The 25,533-nt window shown below is 44.9% G+C and overlaps 2 protein-coding genes across 3 annotated transcripts in view; one reads left to right on the forward strand and one right to left on the reverse strand.

Annotated features, from left to right (window-relative positions):
- Positions 1–25,533, forward strand: part of LOC146402805 (uncharacterized) — a 104,048-nt gene that overhangs the window by 68,398 nt on the left and 10,117 nt on the right. The gene's annotated exons all lie outside the window — the stretch shown is intronic.
- INO80C (INO80 complex subunit C) lies at positions 1,584–24,804 on the reverse strand. Of its 2 annotated transcripts, none has more exons than XM_084964470.1 (5): positions 24,581–24,804; positions 11,077–11,134; positions 9,730–9,841; positions 8,735–8,802; positions 1,584–1,978 (listed from the first exon to the last, which is right to left on the reverse strand). In XM_084964470.1, exons 2-5 carry the CDS (start codon positions 11,122–11,124, stop codon positions 1,847–1,849), a joined length of 360 nt encoding a protein of 119 aa, XP_084820596.1. In that variant the 5' UTR covers positions 11,125–11,134; positions 24,581–24,804; the 3' UTR covers positions 1,584–1,846. The 2 variants fall into 2 exon arrangements, with proteins under 2 accessions (XP_084820596.1, XP_003356456.1); XM_003356408.5 differs by having other exon boundaries at positions 11,077–11,187.

Below are 25,533 nucleotides of genomic sequence, written 5' to 3' on the forward strand. Positions count from 1 at the left end.
AGGGAGCCAGGTGTCCGGCACACGTGCTTCCCCTCTGCCTGCGGAAGGCAGTGTTCTCTCCCTCCTGTGCGTCATGGACACTCAGGGATACTTGTCAAAATGCAGATGCCGGGCCCCACTCCCTGTGTTTAGAAGATCTAGGGTGTGGCCCAAGAATCTGCATCTCATCGGGTCCTGGGTGGCTCTGACAGAGGGCTCATAGTGCACAGTGTTAGAAATAATTAGAATTTCCATTTCTAGAAGTGGTTAGAACTGGATAGTGGGGCACTATCCAAACGGGAGGCCTTCATGGGAAAGAAGTGGACTTGCCCCAAGTTTTCTTTGTGTAATAGAAGGTGGAAGTGAGGCAGGAAGGGCCCTCAACTCATTCAGTCCTCGTTTCCACCAAAAGGGAAACAGGGCTATGTGTGCGTGTGTGTGGGAGGGGGGTGTCCTAGCCTGACTGCAGGCAGGAGGTGCAGGAGCAAGGTGGGAACCCACAGCATAGCCTCTGGTCTTGCAGAACACTTCCGTGTCAGCGGTGGGTTTCAAAGTGAGGTTCCTGGGTTGGCAACATCAGTGTCCCTTATTAGAAATGCACATTCTCAGGCCTGATCCCCTTTAATCTTTGGATCAGACGTTGGGGAAAGGGAGGGCTATCCCCCATCTGTGCTACAACGAGGCCTCGGGTGGCTCTGTTAGTGCTGAGGCTGGAGGACCCTGCACCACAGGCTTGGGTGCTTCAGCTCATAGTCTTAGGAAAAGGTTCTTGCTCTCCTGGCTGCCACTTTAGTCTCTTTTTGTGGGGGGGAAGGAGAATCCACACGGCACCCATCCCCTCCCCACCCCCCAGCTACTGGGAAGGGGCTTCTGCACCAGGAGGAAAGGAAGCCAGGTTCCGGACAGCTGCCACCTGCCAGCAGGCTGCACTTGTCCCCAACCCGGCTGACTCTCGGCCTTGTTTTTCCTTTCTTTACCTCCATCCGGAGGGAGCAGCAGGGACTTTCCCTCAGAAAGAAAAGGTACCTGGGGGCCTAACACCTGCCCCCCCCCCAAAGCAGGGGCAGCTCTGGCTCAGAAGCCCCAGCGTCTGGTTCCACTGTCCCCCCACTGAGAACTGCAGGAATGGAGCTTAGAGAGGCTCAGAGCACACCTCCTCCTCGGAGGATGGGAAGCGAACCCTGCTCTGGGACAGGCAGCATCCTGTACCAGGACAAATGGCCTTCTTGGGAGGGGTGACAGTGTTCTTCCCCCCATCTCTAGACAGGCCGAGGCTGGTGTTTTAGTCAGTTCAGGCTGCTCTACATGCTGCAGACCAGAGGCTTAACAGACATATATCTCTTGGTTCCCGGTGCCGGGAAGAGGCTGATTCAAAGGCCAAGGCAAGGACTGACCCAGTGTGAAGGGTGAGGTCCTAGCTCCTTCTCCAGCCTCAGTTCTGGACCTCTTCCAGCATTCTGCTCAGAGACAAAGACGAACGTGCTCAAAGAGGGAGTTACTGGGATCAGGAACAATCCTGCCTTATTGTCCGGAAACGTGTTCTATGAGTCCATATCTTTGAAGCAAAAATTGAAGAACTTTCTTAGGTTAAATTAAAAGCACAATTTTATATTTTCTTGTTGAATAACTTTACTCGAGGCAACAACTGAAGTATAATTTAATTCAACAGGAAATATCACACTTGGAGGGAAAACAGAAAAAAAAAAAAAAAAAAGAAAACCTTAAATTAAAGCCAAACATTCTTTCCAAGGCACAACACTGACATTTCCAGATTGACAGCCGAATGAGTTTGTTTCCATGAAATAAAATCTTGAGTCCAAAGTCTGCCTTTGAAACAGTTTTCCACTTCATCTCCGTTTCTGGGGGCTCAGGGCACGATGCTCGTGGCCTTCCTCAGCGCCAGGTAGCCAGTGACCACATCGGACGGCAGCCTCCGAATGTAGGAAAACTCTTCAATGGTGCTGAAGCGCAGCTTGCTCTGGGGGTCAGTGTAGTTGGCCTGGGTGAGAAATGGGCACAGGGAAGGGCAGAAAGTTGTTGTTGGAGGTGAGATTTAAGGGCAAGTTTTAAATTATTTTTCTGTTTTATTCAAAGTGAAATATATCTTCACCATGTCTGACTCTGTCACTAAGAACACTAAATTGCTCACTTTGGCAAAGACACATTAATCTTCTCAGACTTGAGAAATGTTTCAGGGTATGAACAGGAAGACGGGAATAACCACATCAGACACTGGAACTATTCTAGTTGGTGCCTCGGGGCTACAAGCAACAGGTCCAACACTGAATTTATGCTGATCATCCCTCCATGATCCCTGCCTGCAGACTCCACCTGCTTCAGAAGCTCCCGATCTGTTACTCCTCTCTCCCAACCTACTTCATGTGCACTCCTTTCCTGCTCCCTTGCCCCTCCCCAGGCCACCACCGTTCCCTGGGCCACACTGCCCTGTGTGACTGGCCACCCCACCCTCACCCACTAGAAGGGAAGCAGCCAGGGGCATCTTCACAACTTGCAATTCTGATTGTGCCTTTCCTCATGAAACTCCTCAACAGCTCTTCTCTGTTCTCGGGACAAAGGTCCACGTCCACAGCATGGCTCCTCAGACCCTGCCTGGCCCCTCCTCCCCAGCCTCTTCCTCAGCCACTCTCTGGTTTCACCCACCCTGGCCCTAAGTCCCTCCCTCCTGTCGTGCCCCGTTCACTCTTTTCTTGCTCAGTCCTCACCTGCTCATCCCCAAAATGGATGAGCAGGACTCAGCCCCCAAAATCGTATCATCAGGGAAGCCTTATGTGCCCCCATAGGCGATCAGGACCCACCCCCCACACTCATCTTAGCACATCTGTCTCCTGGGGGATGCTCATCTCTGCTGCTTTTATGTTTACTATCTATGGACTCTTTGACTGAAGTCTAGGCTGTGAATCTCCATGAGGCAAGAACCCTGTGGTCCACTTATCGTGGATTCCAGCTGCATGGTCTCCTAGTGAGATGCAGAGCACGTGGGGGCCTTCAGTTAGTGTTTGTCCCACAAGTGAGGAATGAGTGAGTGAACAAAAAGGGGACGATCATGACAATCATGGAAAAGAGAACTTGCTTTCCACTGATATGTCAAAATCCTCTTTTGGTCTTTTCTCCCCATGTACAAGGTGAAGGAAATCACTCACTACCTCAAGGCACATGGCTTCTATAGGTTTTGAAACAGAAAACCTGAGGGTGAGTCATTTGGAGCTCCTTTAAAAAATTATAAAAGAAGCTACTGACGTCTAGACAGATAACATCCAATTACTCAGGTGTGAAGTGTCTGCGCCAGGGCCGGTCCACCCTGCGGGGCCCCAGACACACTGAAATGCTGTGATTTAGGAGGCTCAGTGAAGAAGCCACAAGCTGAAGGGAACTTAGTCATGGGTTTCTCATTCTTAAAGGTCTCCACTGGGGAATGTCCCTCAGGGAGTTAATGTCTGCGTGTCAGGAAAATGAGATTATTCCTAAAAAGCTAAGATTAATTACAGCTCTAGATTAAAAAAAAAAAAAAAAACAACAACAACAAAACCTTTTTGATCCTTTGGTTTAATCTAGATATTGCCTTTCTGGATCACAGTTCCTTTAATGCCGGGCATACAAAGGAAGGCTTAACTAGAAAAACAGCAGAAAGTCCCTTAGAGGGTTCCCGGCCACGAGGCAGTTAGAGGTACTAACTGGCATGGGAGACGGCCCGCAGTTCCGAGCAGGCGTGCAGGCGTGTGCATCTGGCTTTGATCATCTGGCCTCCGTGTAGGAACCAGGCCTGGCCTGGCTCCATCCCTGTGGCTGCCTTGTTCCCACCACCAAACAGCACTGAGCTGGCCCGCCCAAGTTCAGACCTCACTGCCAAGAAGGCTGCTGAACAAATAATGCAGAGCACAGAATACTGTTGCACCAACAAAAAGGTAAAAAGAAAAAACTAAAAACAAAAAAACAAAAAAAAACTTTTGCACATACTGGACTTGACTTAGTAATCTGAACAGAGAGAAGGGGGTGGGTGACGCCTCAGAGATGAACAAGTGAAGAACCACACTCCTGCTGTCTGCCCTGCTCTGGATACCACCGATCCAGCCTGAAGGAAGCACAGGCCCATTTGGCGGAGGGTAGGCAGCGAGCAGCTTTAATGCCTCCCTTGCTCCAGGCTGACAGGCAGCATCTCACCCGGAGCCCCAGTACTTCCCACAGCCTTGGGATGAGGGCTAAACACAGGTGTACCTCGGCATGCCTTCCTTCCAGGCCCCAGCACAGGGGAAACTGCACTTGGCTGGTTGGGACAGACAGATCAAGGTAAACCTGAGCCAGGCTTTAGTTTTTAATTATGTAACTTTAATTCCTACAAGTAACAGGTGAACACATTCTCCTCTAAAAAAAAAAACAAAAGAAAGCATTACGAATAAGACAAAAGTCCCCCTTTACCAGCATCTACCATCCCAAAGTCCTTTGTCTTCCCCTGAGGAAATCACTGCCAGCTGGGCACCCTCCCAGAGCTTATTACACATACCCACACCCCCCCAAACACACACAAGAGAAGCACCCGGCATTTTGTTGACTGTGTATCGATTTCTACTTAAGTGGTACCATGCTATTTAGACTGCTTTGTACCACATCTTGGAGGTTTATCCACGTTGTGACCTATACACGAAGTTCACAGAATAGCATGACACCCCCACCCTCACTCCATTGGTTGACCTTTATGTTGTTTCCAATATTCTGCTAACACATTTTCTCATACGCATTTGTGCATGAAGCTCCTTGTACACACTACTTCTCTAGGGAGCTGGCTGGAAGGCAAATTGCTAGGTCATAGGCTTCTACTTCTTGGTCTCAATAGGTGGTGCCAATTGTTCTCCCAAGAACGTGTACCAATGTAGACTCCCACCTCGGAACAGCCTAGAGGAGGATGTCCATTCCTCTATGTGGGTGACAAATGTCTTCATTTCCTCCCTACCTGGTGAGTCTTTTTCCTAATTATCAGTGAGACTGAATATCTATTTATTGGTCATCTGTCTTTTCTCCTTGTAATTGTCTCTTCATATCCTTTAGATGATTCTTTCATGGGATTGCCTTTCGATGATATGGTAGAGTTCCTTATATATTCAGAACTTAATTCTTACATACAGTGGGGCAAGATCTTAGTTGCATATAACATGACAAGTCCTTTGCCAGTGGCTGAGACAATGCTTCTTAAAATTATTTTCATGCCTTTTTTTTTTTTTTTTTTTTTCTCTTTTTAGGGCTTCACCCTCAGCATATGTAGGTTCCCAGGCTAGGGGTCTAATTGGAGCTGTAGCTGCTGGCCTATACCACAGCCACAGCAACACCAGATCTGAGCCCTGTCTGCAACCTACACCACAGCTCACAGCAGTGCCAGATCCTTAATCCACTGAACAAGGCCAGGGATTGAACCTGCAACCTCATGGATACTAGTCAGATTCATTTCTTCTGAGCCACGATGGGAACTCTGATTTTCATGCCTTCTAATGTGTGAAAACCATTCCACTAGCAGATAAGCTGTCTGATAATGGTGAGGCCAAAGCTACATTCTAAGGGACCAGCCTCCAAGTCTTGACAGAAGCCATGGCTGCCACAAGCTCAGTAAAAATGGTACAGGGAGAAATTTCCACTTTGGGTCATAACAGAATAACTGATGCCAGACTAGCTCTTCTTCCATAAACAACTATTAAAATGGGTCAAATATATGAGACAACTATTTTCAGGGTGTAGACAGGAGACAGCATAAGACTACAACATCTCTCTCCAACTGAAGTCTCCTTGGGAACTTTCAGAAGAGATACATACCCATGAATAGATGCAAAAGGAACCACTACACACACACACACACACACATGCACACTCACACTCTTTCACTCTCTCTATTTTTTAGGATCATTACATTTAAGGTCTCCATTAACAAAGTTTGTAGTACTCTTAGGATCATGTGCTCTCTGGAGGAGAAGCTAAAACCAATGACTAATTCAGAGAGGAAAACTAACATTATTTTCAAAAATAAAAAATCTTTCCCAATATAAAATATATATCATTGGAGTTCCTGTCGTGGCTCAGGGTTAATGAATCCGACTAGGAACCATGAGGTTGCGGGTTCGATCCTTGGCCTCTCTCAGTGGGTTAAGGATCCAGCGTTGCTGTGAGCTGTGGTGTAGGTCAGCAACTACAGCTCCGATTAGACCCCTAGCCTGGGAACCTCCATACACCGTGGGAGCAGCCCTAGAAATGGAAAAAGACAAAATATATATATATATCAATTTACTTTATTCTAGAAGTTGAAGTCATACATTTTCATTAAAATGTAAGCATTTAGTGCAACCAAAATACCATCAAAAATAAACAAAACTAAACTGTGAGGGACCAGAGGGAAGGACATAGCCTTCTTTTTTTTTTTTTTTTGTCTTTTGTCTTTTTGTTGTTGTTGCTATTTCTTGGGCCGCTCCCGCAGCATATGGAGGTTCCCGGGCTAGGGGTTGAATCGGAGCTGTAGCCACCGGCCTACGCCAGAGCCACAGCAACGCGGGATCTGAGCCGCGTCTGCAACCTACACCACAGCTCATGGCAACGCTGGAGCGTTAACCCACTGAGCAAGGGCAGGGACCGAACCCGCAACCTCATGGTTCCTAGTCGGATTCGTTAACCACTGTGACACGACAGGAACTCCGACATAGCCTTCTTAAGCAGAGATGTTCCAATGTTTTAGCCAATCCTTGGTTGAATCTTAGGAGTGGACAGTGTTTTAAGCTCACTCACGTTTCATGACCAACGGGTAGTTGGCACTGAAAAACTTTTCAGGGCTGTGTGAATTGTGCGACTGATTGTCCTAGATGCACTACTTTATTGAAAAAATAATGTTCATGAGGAGTCAATATGTAGTTTAAGAGACAATCAGTTTGTGTCTTATATAAATGGTACATCAGTGGTTTTTAATCTGTGCTAGACTTCAAAACTGTGATCTCCTATTACTGTATGCAACCTTGAACTCCACCTCTGCAGGGGTTCTTCTGTGATTAAATAGGTTATAAGTAAATTCAGAGCAACTGAGTACTTATCTAAAAAGATTACCTTTGGCTGGTGGTGAGCTGCACTGAAAATTTACAACAAAATGTCTCTGGACAAGGAGAGTGAGAGAAGAGAAACAAAAGGACACTAGTTCATCTGTTATTTTACTGTTGGTAAGCCTAGCAGTAAAAGAGACAGTGGTCAATTGCTCTGACCCTGATGAATTTATAAACCGAGATCATCGTTGTTTATACTTGCAGATGTTAACTGGAAAAGTTATATATGCATAAACCTCTTCTTCCTGGATTTGGCAGATATGTATAATTACATTAAAATGGTCTTAGCACACATGCACAAAAAAGGAAGCATTTAAATGATATGAATGAGATTTAAAAAGTGAGGTATCTCATTATCTCTATAGTTATGAGAAGAAGCCCAGCTTCCAAAATTTTTTTTTTTTTTCTCTGCTGTACAGCATGGGGATCAAGTTATTCCCAAATTTAATAATAATGAAAAAGGGTGAAGAAGGAGTGGAGGAGTTCCTATCGTGGTTCAGTGGTAACAAACCTAACTAGTATACATGAGGATTAGGGTTTGATCCCTGGCCTTGTTGAGTGGGTTAAGGATCCGGTGTTGCCACGAGCTGTGGTGTAGGTTGTAGACTCGGCTCAGATCTGGTGTTGCTGTGGCTCTGGTGTAGGCCGGAGGCTACAGCTCCAATTAGAACCCTAGCCTGGGAATCTCCATATGCCACAGGTGTGGCCCTGAAAAGACCAAAAAAAAAAAAGAAAAAAAAAAAAAAGAGTATGTGGAAAGTTCCACACTTCATCCACATTCTGAAAATAAGGAAATGAGGTTATCTGGAGTGGCTGAGGTCCAGTGACTTGCCCAAGTCCCACTTGTCCAAATGCACTATTGGCTTTTAAACTGTGTTCCTTAGAAGCGTCATAGGAGTCTCTGTGGTTGGGGGAAGGAGAAGGACAGAGAATCTACATGGGACCACAGTGGGCAGATGGGTTCCAGGGGACTTTCTAAAAGCTTCCATTTGGAAAAGCAATTCTAAAGCTGACAAATAAGTTTGAAAATCACCACCTTTACCATAGTGCCTCTTTAAAGAAGTTTAAATATTTTTTTTAAAAAACATAAAATTATTTCTAAAGTGCAGGAAATTTTTAAAACTTCAGAAGTGAAAAAGAGAAATTATTTTCTTTCATGTGATCTCACATAGGTAAGAAGCAGAGGAAGTGGAAGTAAAACTCAGGTCTCCTTGCTTTCTTTTTTTTTTTTTTTTTTTTTTTGGTCTTTTCAGAGCCCACACCCGTGGTATATGGAGGTTCCCAGGCTAGGGGTCTAATTGGAGCTGTAGCTGCTGGCCTATGCCAGAGCCACAGCAACGTGGGATCCGAGCCACGTCTGCGACCTATACCACATCTCACGGCAATGCCGGATCGTTAACCCACTGAGCAAGGCCAACCTCATGGTTCCTAATCGGATTTGTTAACCACTGCTCTACAATGGGAACTCCTTCCTTGCTTTCTGATGCAACCCTCACTCCATACTGCCAGCATGGACACCCCAGGTTGTAGCCACTCTGAAATAAACACATTAGCCATTCAGAGAACACAGATTCCAGGCAGGACCAGTGTGGATAGCAATACTGTCTAAATAGTCCTGTGAAATCTTCTTTTCAATTCATTCTTATAAGACATAGAGATGTAATTATACTCACAAGAAGTCCTGAAACATCAGAATACTTCTTAGCTGGTTTAAAGGATGGAGGTGCATCAATACTGAAGTCTGGGGAGGGAAAAAAAAAAAAAAGATAACTAAACTGGCTTTAAGCATTCAGATCCCTTCTCTTTTTTTCCCCTAAAATACTGCTTGATGATATTCCTGAACTTTTAACTTTGTGATTAAGTACTCAGAGAATTCTCTGGGTATATAATGCAGGATGCCATAGACCAAGTGCAGGCTCAGATCCAGCTTGGCCCTGTCCCCCGGGGCCTTCCACTTCCGCAGAACCACCGGAAAGCTCATCTGCCCACAAGCCACTTTCACTGTCTCCGGCTACATGGGCGGGCTGATGGTGATGAGATGCCAAACAGCCCACTGACTGGATCTGAGCGTCCGGACACCGGAATGTCCACACCCAGACAACTGACTAGCTCACTTGTCACCCATCTGAGTCACCCCCATGAAAGACGTGCAATGGGGCAGAGATGGAAAGAACTTCGAACCTGTACTTTCCATTGAAGTTGAGCAGAACATATAACACTGGTTTAGAAATACTGCAGCATAAAGCATTTACTCTGAAAAATACCAACTCAGAGAGTAAAACAGAGTTGGTCTTTAAGCTGGTTGTTAGAAACCCTCCTAAATCTCAGACAACCTTTCTCCTGGAAATAAATTTTAAGGGTAGACTTTTGAATAAGTTTGTGTAACAGAAACACCAATATTATCCTATCAGGACCTACTTGTTCAGATTGAAATGTTAACAGCGACACTAAAAACCACACATCCATGACAACACAAACACACAGACACAACAGAGTGAGCTATGAGGAAGCATACACAAACTCTCCCTATATTGATGCCACTGTAAAATTCTTTTGCTAAAAATTGTTTCCTACATGAATGCGAACACAATAAAACAATGCAGGTTTGTTATACGAGAGTTTCTAGTCTGGACATTATAAACACATAGGAGGCTCTAGACAGGCTCACAGTTAGGATCGTTCAGTTGCCATGGCAATGCCCTTTCGGAAGCCAGAATTTGTTTCAGGTTCTTCCAGGTTCTGTTCTTCTTGCCAGCTACTGCACCACCATGGCCAGAGTGCTCAAGGCGAAAGCATGGATTAGAAGAAACAAAAATCAATGGAAATGATCATTTCAGAATATGACATTTATGATTATTTATAACTAAAATAAACCCTCATTCAATCAGCAATACTGTATCCTAACAATTTTTTAAAAAGAATTACACCATACACCTTTATCTTATTTGTTAAAAAAAAAAAAACAACAGTTTTGCATTGTCAAAACGCATGAGTTAGTTGGTGAAGGAGTAGAAATAAAAGGTCATTTTTTAAAAGATGCCCATAGAACATCACATCCCATACTGGGTCTAACTTTATGGAATTTGCTCATGAATTTCCCATTACTTTAAAATAAATTTACCACAAAGTTAGATTTAAACCCCTGACAACATCCCTAAACTCCCTTCTGAGGACAAGTCTCCATCTTGTAAATTACTGGTACTCCCAAGCAAGCCTCAATCTTGGCACAGCAGCCCTATGGAAATTTTTTTCTTTTTTGTCTTATGAAGATGATAAAATAAAATGGAAAAAAAAAACAGAATTTTGTTACAGGCACTGCTAACACTGTATTTTCAAAGCTAATTAACAAAAAATAAACTTTAATGGTATAACCTGAATCATGTAATTTATTGTACACGTAATCAAGAACGAAAGGAAGAGTAGCCTATTTCTACTTAATAGCACAATAACTGCTTAGATTTACCTAAAGAAGCTAATGAGAAGAACTTTTTTTTTTTTTTTTAAGTTTCAGATGAAGTTTAATTTCATCATGATTCTATGCTCTCTGGAGTGTTAACTGCACAACAGAGTTATACTCCTGCACCAGGCAGTCATTGTCTGTTGGCCATGGGGGGATGGTGTGTATAACCCTCAAGTCCTCTTCTTAAGTTGGCTCTGGTCATCCCAAGACAGTGAGGAGAACTCCTCTTTTAATTATTTCAAGCCTCATCTAAATCTTATGCAACACTGATGAAAAATGAAGGCAAGCGATCATCGTGGAAATGACTCACCCTCAAAATAGTACCCTTTAATGAATTCCACAAAGGACACCCAAATCCTTGGGAACTGGCACACTGGGAGATCAACAGGAAGGGCCCTTCCCCCACCCCTCCCACGATAGCCACAGCAGAGAAAGTGGTGACTGGGGTTGATGCAGATGGGGACACCAGTGCTCTCTGGGCTGGAGGCCCAGCAAGATCAGAGCCCGAGGTATGGTTGTTTGCTTTTTTATTTATACAACCCCTTAGATGCTTACCACAAAGTTAGGATCCTTAAATGGCAAAGGTTTGGCAGCTTTTTCCATAGGTCCTGTGCTAAAATCAGAGGACACCATTTTATTCTCACTCATGCCTTCCATGCTGATCCCCTTAAAACATAAGAATAGTATGAGGTCAGTGTCCTGCAGCTGAGTTCCTTCACTCAGCTCTCAGCAAGATATAAGATGATACCACTGGACCTGTGAGGGAAAATGATGCCCAGAGCCCCAGCAGGTGGCCTGCCCCGGACGAGTGCCTGCCAGACTGGGAGCAAGCTCCCACTGTGCAGAAGCCACAGTGGTGACAGCCAGGACCCCAGCTGCCATGCTTTCTGGCTCCCCTGTGTGCCAGGCACACAGGTGTCCTATCACTGCAAGGTAGGTGCTATTATCCTCAGTTTACACAGAAGAAAACTGAAGCTCGGGTGGACAGGTTCAAGGCCACACAGTGACTGCCTCTGGATTCAAACCCAGGTGGGGCCAATTCCAAAGCCCCACCATCTCCATGACACCGCATGGCCCCTATTGCTGCTAATATTGTCAAATTGTGTTTTGAAACATTGATAGAAAGAGTCCAGGACAAAAAAAAAAAAAAAAAAAAAAAAAAGTTCTCTGGTGGCTCAGTGGGTTAAGGATCTGGTATTGTCATGGCTATGGCTCAGGTCACTGCTGTGGCACAGGTTCAATCCCTGGCCCGGGAGCTTCTGCGTGCCATGGATGCAGCCAGGAGAAAAAAAAGGTCCAGCCCCTTTAAGGGTCTCATTTGGCAGAGAAACCAGGCTACAGCTGGTATGCTTAAGGGACACAGGCATTCTGAGCAAGGAAAATAAGAAGGAGGAGGCTGGGGGGACCAGGTCACCCAGCTGCAGCCAGAGAGTGCCCTGACAAGCAGGCTGAGGTACTTTAAAACAAAAACCCTTTCAAGCTAAGAATGAGGAAGGAAAAACAAGTCAAAGTAAGAAATCACTTCTGATTTGTACTGCAATTTCCAATCTTCTCAGACTGCAATAAACTTTCATAACTGATATATAATTTACATGCACAGATTTTAATTGCAGCTTTCAAGAATTTTGCCCAATGTTTACGCTTAGACACTGTTCTGATTTCTACCATGTTACTTTGGCCTGTTCTGGAACTTGATGTGAGTGGAATCGGACAGCACATACTGTTTACTGTGTTTGGCTTCTTTAGCTCAGCATAAAGTTTTTGAAGTTTTTTCATGTCATTGCGTGGATTGGCAGTCTGTCTTACAGTATTTGTATACAACTCAGCAGAGTAGTCTTCTGCTGTATGGATGTACTACAGTGTCTATCCATTTGCCTGTTGATGAAACGGGGGTCATTTTCAGTCTTGAGCTGTTATAAACAAAGCTGCTGTGGACATTCTACACAAGCCTTTGTGTGGACATGTGTCTACTTCCCAAGAGTGGAATGGCTGGACTATAGGGTAAGAATATGTTTAACTTTATAAAAAACTGTCAGATCATTTTCTTGAATGGCCACAGTCTTTTACACTCTCAGCAGCAGTGTACTAGAGTTCTGGTAGTATATATATATATTCTACCCCCAACCCTGAAAGAGCTTCCAGGTGGGGGGAAGGGATCGGGGGAGACAGAGACCATGCACTCTGCTGCCATAGTTCCCCAAACGGTTTCTTCTCAGACACCTTCCCTGGGGTCTCTCCCAGGGCTGTGCTCCCCTCCTCTGTTCACTACCCCTCTTGCATAGACTGCTTCTCACTCCACCCTCCTCCCCATTCAGGGTCTTTTCTCCCCTCCAAGGCCTGGCTCCAATGTCAGCTAAGAAGTGAGATGCCTCCAATTTCTCATCCTTTTCTCACCATGGGTAGCCACGGTCCTCTCTTTCTTCTCCTTTCCTCTCCTCCCTCCCGCAGTCCTGTGCCTGTATTTGGCCCTTCCTCAGCTCTGGGGTTCGGAGGAAGGCCCGGGGAGGACACATCTTGCCCTCTTCATTCTCTATGGCACATTCGGCGACCTGCCTTTTTTTTTTTTTTTTTTTTTTGTCTTTTTAGGGCTGCACCTGTGGCATATGGAGGTTTCCAGGCTAGGGGTCGAATCAGAGCTGTAGTTGCGGGTCTACACCACAGCCACAGCAATGCCAGATCTGAGCCGTATCTTCGACCTACACCACAGCTCATGGCAAGGCTGGATCCTTAACCCACTGAGCAAGATGAGGGATCGAACCTGCGTCCTCATGGATGATAGATTCGTTTCTGCGGAGCCACGAAGGGAACTCCTCAGTGACACACTTTTAAACATAACCTTGACATCACTCTCCTATTTACAACTGGACAGTGCTTCCTACCGCCCTTGGGATGAGGAATAAATTCTGGCCTCTTGGCCTCCTCTTCAGTCTCACCTCTTGCTCCCCTTCCTTCTTACATTCTGTATTTTCTGGTGCAAAGTGCATGGAGTCATTTTCTAAACCATACAAATAGTTTCCAGTTGTTCCATTTTTATTTATCCTTCACTAAAATTTCCATGGGATTAGGCCATGTCAGTTTTATTTTTACAACAAAGATTTGATTTAGCCTTTTATACATAGCTAACTTTTATTGCCCTTGTCATGGTCATAGCATTTCTGCAGGTACAAGTGTCCTAAGAGAGCTAATTTGATGAGGAAGATTTGATTTTTCCCATCACATTTAATTAGTAACCAGCATTGCCTTGGATAATGCTAGCCAGTTGTCAATGTTATTTTGTGTTGACTATTTGTAAGACTAATGTTATAAATAGGGCACATGATTGATAGTTTGTACTTAAGTCTTAGTCCCTGAAATAACAGCAACTTTGTGAAACAGGCAGGGAGCATCACACCAAAAGGAGAGACAGAGGAGGGAGGTGAGCAGGTGAGGGCAGGGTCAGATGCTGACAGTGAGAAGGCACAGGGGTTGGAACACCCTGCTTCACCAGACGGCCCAGTCTTCTGTGCCCTGCTTTCTAACCCAGTGTCTAAATAATCAGACTGATTGATGCGCTGACTGGAGTGAAGGGGCAAGACATGCAGCATCACCCGATGCCAGGATCAGTATTTGAAATGAATGCGCTCAGCAGGTCGCTGTGGGCAGTTGTCTCTGGTCAGGATGCAGTGGCCACATCCAAAGAAACACAGGAAAGATAACTCAGAAGTGACTGGGCTTGGTTACCTGTGGGCAAGAGAACAAGGTGGGAGGAAGGGGAGATGGGAAGGAGTGAAAGGAGCAAACCTCTCTGAGTATAGCTTTCTAAAGAGTTTTAACCTTTTGAACCATGTTAAAGTTTCGAGTACTAATAAATAAATAAATAAGATCAACAAGGATAGGGCAGCAGATAGAGAAAATGGAATACAAACAGAAATGAACCAACCTAACTGAAGTTTCAATGAATAACACAACCACACTGAAGAGGCGGAAGGGAGAAACAACATTAGTGGTGGGAACAGTGTTCTGACCATATGACCTAAGGTTAGAGGCCAAAAGAACCATGCACCATTGGTAGGCTTGTTTCTCACAAGGGTACAGGCTAATAATTCTGAAACTACTTTTACGTAAGTAAAAGATAAAGCAAATGAGGAATGCTGGTCGGGTAGAATGAACCCTGTGCTACCAGACTGAAATCACAGGTTACCAATATGAACTCATGGTTTTTAACAGATCCACATATATAAACATAGGGATGGATAGAGAGGTGGTGGGGGCAGGGACACACACCTACATTTCCTAGTTCTTCCATGGAGAGAGCTGGAAAAAATGAATAGGCACGCCAGTGTTCAGATCCTGGTTTCTAAATATTGTTCTCCAAGAACTAGTGACTTTCAAAGAAATGGCTGATTTCCAAGGCTGGGGCAGGAAAGTACAAGATGAGCCTTATGGTGCCAGAAAGTAAGAAAGTGCTTGTATCGGTTTGCTAGGGCACCTAACAAAATACCACAGACTGGGTGGTTTAAATAACAGAAATCAATTTTCTTACAGTTCTGGAGACTGGAAGTTCAAAATCAGCAAGGTGGTCCTAAGACCTAGCTCCTTGACTTATGGATGGCTGTCTTCTTGCTGTGTCTGCACACGGCCTTTCCTCCATACACACGGCTCACCCCACCCCCATGTCTCTCCCTCTTCTTATAAGGACACCAGTCATACTGGATTAGGGCTCCACCCCATGACCTCATTTAACCCTAATTACCTTCTTAATGGCCCTATTTCCAAATACGGTAACATTCTGAGGCGTACTTGGGGTTAGGGCTTTAACATATGAATCTTGAAGGGACACAATTCAGTCCATAATGGTACTCAAAAAATGATGGAGGTAAATTAAAGGACATAAGAGCCAGTTTGAAGAAGGCTCCCACTAGCCAAATCTGACAGTTTCCTCAACATCATTGGTCATTAGGGAAACAAATCAAAACTGTAATGAGATCACTTCCCATCCACTAGGACGGCTATACTCAAAGACATAATATCATGTCGGTGAGGATATGGAGAAACTTTGAAAAATGGTCTGGTGGGTCCTAAAAATGTTAAACATAGAATTATTATGTGACCCAATAATCCAACTCCTAGGTATATGCCCAAGAGAACTGAAAACATGTGTCTATGCAAAAAACTCATACATAAATGTTCATAGAAGCATTATTCATAACAGCCAAAAAGTACAATGTCCCTCAACTAATGAATGCGTAAACAAAATGCGGTTTATCCACACAATGGAGTATCCATTTGTAAGAAGGAATGAGGTATTGATACATGCTACACCATGGATCAACCTTGACTATATATGCTAACTGAAAGAAGCTAGACACGCAAGGGTGCATATGGTATGATTCCATTTATGTGAGGTACCCAGAATAGTCAAATTCATAGATAGAAAGTAGATCAGTGGTTTTCAGGAGCTGGCAGGACAGGCAAATGGGGAGTGACTGCTAATGGGTGGGGTTTACTTTTGGGAGTCACAGAAATATGCTACAGTTAGATAGTGACGATTGCACAATTCTGTAAACTTATCACTGAAGTGCACACTCAAAAAGGGTAGATTTCGGTATATGAATTATAGCTCATAAAGTTGTTAAAAATAAACATACACTTATGAAAGAATACAAGTACATTTATGAAGAAGGCTAGTAATGGGTTATAACCCACGGAATAAAACCAGAATGAATGACTACAAACACTGATTGCAAGCATGAATATGGGAATGGGAGAGAAGAGAAAGCTCTTGCTCACAGCAGAATTCTAACTAATAACTGCAGAAGGAATGAAGGAATTAGAAAATCCGCATTTGGCAACCCCCACTCTAATAACTACTGCAGGCAGGAACCATCAATGGACACTAAAAGTGGCTAGCAAAAGTATGAAGAGAAAACAGGATATTTACACAGTCTCAAAGTAACTCCCACAAGTTACTTTAATACAAACAGAAAAATAATAACTTCACAGTGGAGGAAGCTGGCAGACACCACCCTACTAAGTGTTCACAGCTATGGCACTGGTAATGGGATGTACTGACATCATGTATCATGACATGAAGCACTGAGAAGGGAGAGCATCCTTCTCTACTCCTGCCAAGAACATAGCACCTAAATCTAATCACAAGGAAATAGCAGACAAGCCCAAACTGAGGGAGAGTCTATAAAACAGTGTTCCCCGGTGGTTCAGTGGGTTAAGGATGCAGCATTTGTCACTGCTGTGGCCCAGGGACTTCCGCATGCCAAGGGCATGGCCCTCAAGCCAAACAAATAAATAAATAATGACCAGTGCTCTTTGTATATGTCAAGATCACAAAAGTTAAAGACTGAGTAACTGTTCCACATGAAAGGAGGCTAAAAAGGCACAAAAACTAAGTGCAAAGTGCAAGCCTAGACTGGATCCTCCACCAGACAAAGGACTAGAATAAAGCCTATATATGAGGTATCAGGGTTGCTTCGATGTTCATTCTCTAAATCTGACAATTATACTGTTGCTATGTATGTATGAGAATGCTTTTGGTTTTAGGAAATCTCTACTGGAAAATTTGGAGGATTAAAAAAAAAAAAATACAGTGGCGAAGTGAGATCCCCTCCCCTGGGCACACCCATCTCTAGGGAGGAAGCTGTGGTTAGCATGTGGGTGAAGAGTGAGGGTCACCTGCTCTGTTAAGAAGTGGTGCTATAGGAGTTCCCGTTGTGGTGCAGTTGAAACGAATCCGACGAGGAACCATGAGGTTGCGGGTTCAATCCCTGGCCTCGCTCAGTGGGTTAACGATCCAGTGTTGCCGTGAGCTGTGGTACATATAGGTCAAAAACTCGGCTTGGATCCTGCGTTGCTGTGGCTGTGGCATAGGCCGGCAGCTGTAGCTCCGATTCAACCCTTAGCCTGGGAACCTCCATATGCCACGAGTGTGACCCTAAAAAGCAAAAAAAAAAAAAAGAAGAAGTTGTGGTATAGTCCTGAAGGGGGAAGCCCAGGCCCACCTGTGGGAAGGCACATAAGGAGCAGGCCACCTGCCAGTGTCAGAAGAAGGAAAGGGGCTACTCGCGGGAGGAATCCAATAATTCACAAGACAGCAGTAAGGAGTAGACCAGTGGGCATGGACTGTCAGAGACTGGGCCTACAGGCTAGCTTCAATTAAGGGATTGGAAAATAACCCATCATGGCTCAGTGGAAATGAATCTGACTAGCATTCTTGAGGATGCAGATTTGATCCCTGGCCTCCCTCAGTGGGTTAAGGATCAGGCATTGCCATGAGCTGTGGTGAAGGTCACAGACATGGCTCAGATCTGGTGTTGCTGTGGCTGTGCCATAGGCCAGCGGTTGCAGCTTCGATTCAACACCTAGCCTGGGAACCTCTACATGCTGTGGGTATGGCCCTAAAAAGATTAAAAAAAAAAAAAAAAAAAAAAAAAGAAAGAAAAGAAAAAAAAAAAAGACCAAAGAAAAATAACCCTAAGAGCTATGCAGTGAGCATCATGTCAGAGTAGAAAAGCCAAGCTGGCCAGGGCCAACTCAGGGGAAACAGGTAGAATGTGAAGAGGTTTCCTGGGGCCAGATCCACTTTAACTTTCAACTTTACTGAGTTTTTCATAAAGAAAATGACAGCTTATATAATGTTTCCATCTGGGAGAAAATAAACAGAACTGCTGCAGAAGCAAAGAGGAGATACTACAGGGAAATGAGGAACCAGGCCCCAAGCCCTCCCATGGTGACTCCAGAACTACCCGCAGAACACTCCCAGCTCGCAGGGCACTGTCCTCAGTAGTGATGTCAGCTTTTTCTCCTGCACCAGAACTGCTGAGAGCCTGGGTTCCTCCCTCTGTGTCTGCCTCTTCCCTGAATCCTACCAGAGAAGCTAAAAGGTGCTAGATGCACAGTGAAATCCTGGGAGGGACCACAGGGCATCCTTTTGACATCAGCTGCTTGCTCTCAGGCCCCAGGCCCCAGTATAATGTGGCAAAAACACCTCACTGGGACCTTGGCAGGGGTGCAGCCCCAGAGGTGCTGGGAGAGCAGGTGCTTTATGGTCCCTGTGGGTTGGCAGGTCTGGGAGCTGTGGGGACAGGAGATGCCAACAAACAGGTGACTAGCTCGGAGGAAGGGCAGAGGTGGTGGGTAGGGAGGGTCAGGTGTCTGCACCAGCCACTGAAGCAGTAAGAAGGGTGTGAAAATGACATGCTCAGGCACTGACTTCCAGAACTGAGCCTTCCTGTTCTTCCAGTCACCCCATCCTCAGGCCCATGCTGAGGACAGGGCAGGGAAAGGACGCCATCCTGACACCAGCAGGGCCCTGTCAGCCCAGAGCTGCATCCTGCCTCTGAAACAGCAATGGCTCATTCCCATCTCTGAGAAACCTTCAGTCAAGGGGAGGATCAAGTCTGTGAGGCTGGACTGCGATGAAATACAATTTGAAATGATGTATAGTTTCCATTTACTAAACCATTATTAACACAAAGAGACTTTATGAGCTGATCTGTCCCGCCCCAAGACACGAACACACCCTGAGATCAGAGAAGAGAAGTGACACTCAGCCCTAAGGGCTGTCCTCTTGGCATCATGAAAAGAGTTGATTAAGTCCCAAGGAAGAGAAACCTGGCCCCCCATGAAAGAAGCACCTGCCTTCCCCTAAGTGAGGCTGGAGAACCCAAATACACAGCTTTGGCTTCGTGTCTCCCCGGCAGCTTGCAGGGCCCTGACTCAGCCTGAAGGATAACTTCGGCCTTCTGCCTGTGGTTAACAAAGAAGAGAGACAAATATCCCTTGTCTTGGCCCTCAGGAATCAAATGCTTACATCTATCTAAGAGTACTCCAGATTCAAATGCCTGACCATTACTTGTAGGGGTACCTGAAACAGCAAAAAAGTGAGATGCAAGCTAACATTCAATCTAGTGACCTAAATAAGAGCACTTAATTCCTTGAGAAGACTATCAACAAAGAGAAAGGGTCATGAAATTGTGCTAAGTGAAAAGCAGGGCATGCAATGCTATACACCAAATGTAGTTTATGAAAAACTGTTAGAGAAAACACAAATTATGATAGTTCTTTGGAAGGACACTGGCTGACGTTTCATGTCCACTTTAAAAATAGAAAAAAGGAACATTATCATGATTTTTTTTAAAAAAACGTGGGGTAGAATGATTCTTTTTTTGATGAATAAATCAAATCAGCCCAGTAGTCTCTAGTTGCCTCCAATCACAGAAAATTGGAGCAAAAAGTTGCTCCAAAAGAAGCAACTGCTGCCTCTCAAGTTCTTCAGATGCTCTGCTTACTGCTTAACCATCGCAATCATCCTATTCTGTAATACTCAGTCTATAGGTCAATTAGGTTTCTCTGCAGATTTTATTTACTTGAATAGGCACTTGGAAAGTCTATAATGCCCTGCACTGATCTAATAAAACTCCCCCCTGCCCAAAGCATTTTTGTGCACCTTGGATTTGGTTATATTAGAGATCTAATTATATCTTCTAAGGTAGAGTTTGGTAAGAGTGAAATTAAGAGAGGGAGTCAAGAAAAAAGAATGTGGACCTAGGCAGTCCACCTGGGTCCCAACACCGATTCTACCAATTGTTAGCTATGCGACCACAGCAAAGTTTCTTAACCTCTCTATGCACCTTTTTATATGAGAATAACAATTCACAGAGAGTTGGTTTGGGAATTAAATGAGATAGTCCTTAGAAAGTACGTAGAACAAACTATCTGGTACATAGTAAATGCCCAATAAATATTAATTATTATTATTCACATGATTTCTTTCACTTTAGCACAGTGTGTTTGTTCTCTAACCCAAGTTAACATTAATCATTTTTTAAAATATCATGATCAGAAAGGATGGGAGATGGCACTTTTGAGATTATGATGTAATTTATCAATAATTACATTAAGTTACACTGAAAATATAAATCCAAACACAGAACTGTAATTCTGTGACAATCTGTACAATTTAGTGAACGTAAACACTAATAATTTCTGCTGAACTAAAGATTCCTCTTGATGAAATAAAACTGCTTTAGTACTATTAAACTATTCAATGCCATTTTCTAGGGCTGACATAATGGAGACGTCTATAAATGCTTTGCTCGGAATAGTTTTAGGTCAAAAATATTCCATTCAACTCCTGAGGACTTCCAGGCAGAAAGCCCTTTAAATATCATCTATTCACTCAAGTTTACTTTAGAAACAGCATGCATATTCTGGAAAGTAAAATCCACAGTAAGAATCCATCAAGTTATTTTCACCAATTTCAAAAAGCACTCTAATGTTTATGTAAATCTCCTTTGTAAAATTTTAAATCCCATGAAAGTTTTACAGACACTGCTTTTTTAAAAAGACACAAATAGCTGGAACTACTGAAGTAGGGAAATTCAGATACTGAAAGAGCCATAACGTTGCTATTAACTCAAGAATTACTTTTATATAAAAACCACTAATTTCTCACTGATGAAATTTGTTCAGTCTGAAACATTTGCTCAGTGACAACTCTGGAAGGTCTTCCCCATCCAAACCCACTGCCCTGCAAAGGTGATCTCTTGTATCTCTACGCCCCACCCCCACCCTCCTTCTCTGATGACCATCACCTATGTGTGAGTCCTCATCTTCCTGTGTCCCATCACTAAGGCACCAGTACCAGAGAAGGGCTATAATCAGCTTTGGGACAGGGTTAGAAATGACAAGATCTTCCTAATTGTTTCAGATATGTGATAGGCAGAATTCAGAGATGGCCCTTAAGACTCCCTGCCTCTGGAGTTCCCATTGTGGATCAGCAGTAATGAACCCGACTAGTATCCATGAGGATGAGGGTTCGATCCCTGGCCCCACTCAGTGGGTTAAGGATCCTATGTTGCTACAAACTGTGGAACAGGCCACAGATGTGGCCTGGATCTGACACTGCTGTGGGTGTGGCGTAGGCCAGCAGCTGCAGCTCTGATTTGACCCCTAGTGTGAAAACTTCCGTGTGCCTCAAATGCAGCCTTTAAAAAAAAAGAAAAAAAAAAAAAAAGATTCCCTGCCTCTGGTGTATACACACCTTTCTCCTTGTTTTTAAGCAAACTGCTAATGTATGTATCACTGTGAAGGGGTCTGAAGATATAATTAAGGTGGTTTTTTTTTTGCCATTTCTTGGGCTGCTCCTGCGGCATATGGAGGTTCCCAGGCTAGGGGTCCAACTGGAGTTGTAGCTGCTGGCCTACGCCAGAGCCACAGCAACTCGGAATCCGAGCCGCGTCTGCGACCTACATACACCACAGCTCACAGCAACGACGGATCGTTAACCCACTGAGCAAGGGCAGGGACCGAACCGGCAACCTCATGGTTCCTAGTCGGATTTGTTAACCACTGCGCCACAACAGGAACTCCTAATTAAGGCCTTAAATTAACTTATCTTACCCTGGTGGGTCTGCCCTAATCACGTAAGTTCTTTAAAGCTGGGTCCAGAGATCAGCAATAAGAGAAGACAGAGACCTTTGAGGCGAGAGGGATTAGACAAAAGATTCTTCACAGCTGGCTCCAAAGATGGAGGAAGCCATGTGGCTGGGAATGTGGACAGTGACACACTGACAGCAAGGAGACAGGGGGCTGCAGTCCTATAACTGCAAAGAACTGAATTCTGCCAACAGCCTAAGAAGAGAGCATCCAGACAAGAAACTCTTTGATTTCAGCCTGGTGACACCCGGAGCGGTCTTGCTGTGCCAGGACTTCTGACCTACAGAACCAGGTTCGATCCCCAGCCCAGCACAGTTGATTAAGGATCTGGTGTTACTGCAGCTGCAGCTTAGGTTGCAACTGCAGCTCGGATCTGACCCCTGGTCTGGGAATTCCATATGCCTCAGGGTGGCCAAAAAGAAAAAAAAAAAAGGAAAGAAAACTAATGCAATATATGTATGTCATTCTCTCCTCCTAGGATTTTGGGAGGGCAAAGACAAGCTATAATCCCTTGAAATGTCTTAAGCATACTGCTGGAGACCTAACAGAAATAAATTCTTGTGGATTGAACTGAACTGAAACAGAACAGAAAGGCTGAGCAGGGGACAAGAGGTCACTCTGGGAAGATTCCAGACAGCCCTTGGGGGTAGCCCTGTGCTAATTCCTGCATATGCTGTGGACAGAGAACTAGGATAGAATGCTGTGTTAGAGTAGGGAAAAAAAAAAAATCTCAGACTCCTTTCTGGAGGTTGAAGCCAAGTTTTTTAGCTTCTTTATGAGATGCTGAGGATGGGAGTCAGGTAACTGGCTATCTACCTTATTAAATGTCACCTGAGAAGAGGAGAACAAAGAAAAAAGAATTCACTCTTCCAGGGAATGGCCTACTCCTAGGAGTGTCTGCTGAGGCTGCTGAGATGGAGACGCCGATAGGGAATACCCAGGCCGCCCTTCCTCTCAGTGAGAGCTCCAGGACCTCCAGAGTTGTGACTGCCACCACGCTGGGTTACTGGGAATTTCCAGCATCCCAAAGACATTTGTCCACTCTCTAAAGATTGCTGTGGTGGGAGCTGATGACCAATGTACCTTTAGGGTCAAAACAATCACTCTTCCCAATATGAACTGACTATATTCCTTGGTCTTGGCACCGTTGGATATCAAAATGCACTGTGCACATACTGGGAGAAAGCACTCAATGCATGTATTTGGCAAAGGACTCCGAACAAGAATATATCAAGAACTCCTATACATTAATAATTAAAACAACCTGATGAGAAAAAAAAAAAATCAGGCACCTCACAAAAGATATTGGAATGGTCAAAAGCATATGAAAAGGTGATTGATATCATTAGTAAACTATGACACAAAAATTTTAAGACAATGACACAACACTACACAGCCATCAGAATGGCAAAAAGACAGATGATGCCAAGTATTGTTGAGGACATAGAGCAACTGGAATTCTTATACTTTGCTGCTGAGAATGCACAACAGTGCAACTACTTTGGAAACCACTGTTTAACAATTTCGGAGTTGTGAGTGTGTCTACCTTATGATCCAGCAATTCCACGACTATCCATTTACCCAAGAGAAATGAAAGCATTTATCTACACAGATGTGTATAGGAATGTTCAGGGCAGCTTATGCATAAGGGCAAAAACTATCAAGAACTCCAATGTCCATCAGTTGTGGTATATTCACACAATATACTAGATGCTCCAAAACAGGTAATAACATGAATGAAATAACTCTCAAAAACCTTGTTTTATAGAGAAAGCCCAAACAGACACAAAAAGAATCTGCTATGATTCTATACATATTCTGTTTAAAAAGGCAAAGTCAATCTGGTGAGAGGTGTCAGAGTGGTGGTTACCTCTGACAGGGAGAAAAGAGTATGGACTGGAAAGGGTCACCAGGGAATTTTCAAAGGCCCTTGGAAATGCTCTTTATCTTGATCTAGATGGTAGACATAGGTAGACACCTTTGTAAAAAGAACCCGCGCCGCCACCTCAACTGGTGAAGTCTGTGTCAGAAGCTGTGCTCAGAGCTTTATCACCATGATCTTATTGAATCTTCGTAACAACCCCATGAGGTTAAGACCAAACCCACTTTTGGACAGGGAGACTGAGGGTCAAAAAAGCACTTTGAGGATGAGGGGAATCACCCCTGTCAGAACTTCTTTGTATTCCTCCACGCGGTTCATTACGGCGCTCTGCACCTCACAGGCATTCGGTAAATGGCTGTAGAATGGACAAAGTTGATACACGGGAACTTCTGCTTGATTAAAACTCACATTAAATAAGAAAAGTCCTAAGCCTCGCTTTAAACGCGACCTCGACGGAAAGGGACGGCCTATTAGGGCAACAACAACTTCCCCACCCCCCGCTCTCCTCAAGAACAATGCAACGCTGGTGGTTCTTTAACCTACTCCCACAGAGTCAAACTAAGGGAAAAATAAAGTGTTTCATTTACACCAGAGACAAGGTTCTACCGAAGAGGTACGGCGGCACTCCCCTGCGCATGCGCTGCGCCCTGCCTCGCCGTGCCCCGCCCCGCCGAACTCCCAGGCGCCTTCATCCCGCCCCAGCCCAGCCCCGCGCACGCGCAAGCTAAGCGAGTGTCAGGGTACCTGCGCAAAGCCAGAGGCGGACACTTTTTTCTTCTTACTGGCGCTATAGCCTCCGGCGCTGCTGCCGTTGTGGGAAGGACTGGCCGGCCTCTTCTTGCTGTTCCGGGGTATCCCGGGAGTGGAAGTGGTGGCCACAATTGGGATTTGAGCCGCCATTCCTACCCCAAGCCTTCCTCTCCGCCCCCCCCCCCCAACTTCTGTCCCTGTGCGGACCGTGAAACTTCCGGCCCTCGGTTACTTCCGTCTTACGCTTTTGAAAACCCGGCCTGGACTCTGAAAGCTTGCGTCGACTTCTCTCGGCCAAATCTAAAAGGCGGAGCTCGGAGCAGTCAGTTCTTTCCAGGCGGGAGGGCGTCCACGCGTCAGCCAGCCTCGTGTTGCTCCGCCCGCGCTCCGAACCCGGGCACGTGCTTGGAAGCCCCCAGGGATTGAGGAGTAGAAAGTACCACCATCTGTTTTAAAAAACTGGATTTTTTTAAAGTTAATCACTTCTCACATTAAGTCAGAAGATTGATCACTTTTGATATCTGTAAGTGTAAAGGTAAGATTCTGTGTGGAGTAGACCGACCATCAGGCTGCTAGCTTTTCCCTTGGTCGTGGCCTTCTCGCCCAGAAGCCTGTGTTTCAATGGTGCCCAGATGGACTTGAAGGGTAGAGTGATTCTTAACTTTTTAGAGGCCACTGACCCCTTTGACTAGCTCAGCCCCCCCCCCCCACAATATACGGGCATAGACATAATCTTACATTACAGATTTCAGCAGGTCACAGATCTGCTAAAACCTATTTATGAACCTCAGTGAAACACCCCTCTCCCTTGTTATTCTGCCACCCGAGGCACCTTCCTTTAGTCTGCCCTCCTCTATGCCCACCTGTGCTTGCTTCTCTGAGGGCACCTTGCTGTGATCCCTCAGTAAATGTTTGTTGCGTTTACACACCAATCCCCTACTCGTAGG

The sequence above is a fragment of the Sus scrofa genome, chromosome 6, assembly GCF_054392235.1.
Source record: "Sus scrofa isolate SSC_HxYL_T2T_F1_AM1 chromosome 6, Sscrofa_HxYL_maternal_Yorkshire_Landrace_v2.0, whole genome shotgun sequence".
Lineage (NCBI taxonomy): Eukaryota > Metazoa > Chordata > Mammalia > Artiodactyla > Suidae > Sus > Sus scrofa.

Excerpts from the sequence above, each read along its gene's own strand:
- INO80C (XM_003356408.5), bottom strand. The coding sequence starts at position 24,736 with ATGGCGGCTCAAATCCCAATTGTGGCCACCACTTCCACTCCCGGGATA. Across the intron at positions 11,188-24,580 it reads CCGCCTCTGGCTTTGCGCAG|GGGATCAGCATGGAAGGCAT; the intron begins GTACCCTGACAC and ends TTATGTTTTAAG. Across the intron at positions 1,979-8,734 it reads CTGATGTTTCAGGACTTCTT|GCCAACTACACTGACCCCCA; the intron begins GTGAGTATAATT and ends TTTCTCACCCAG.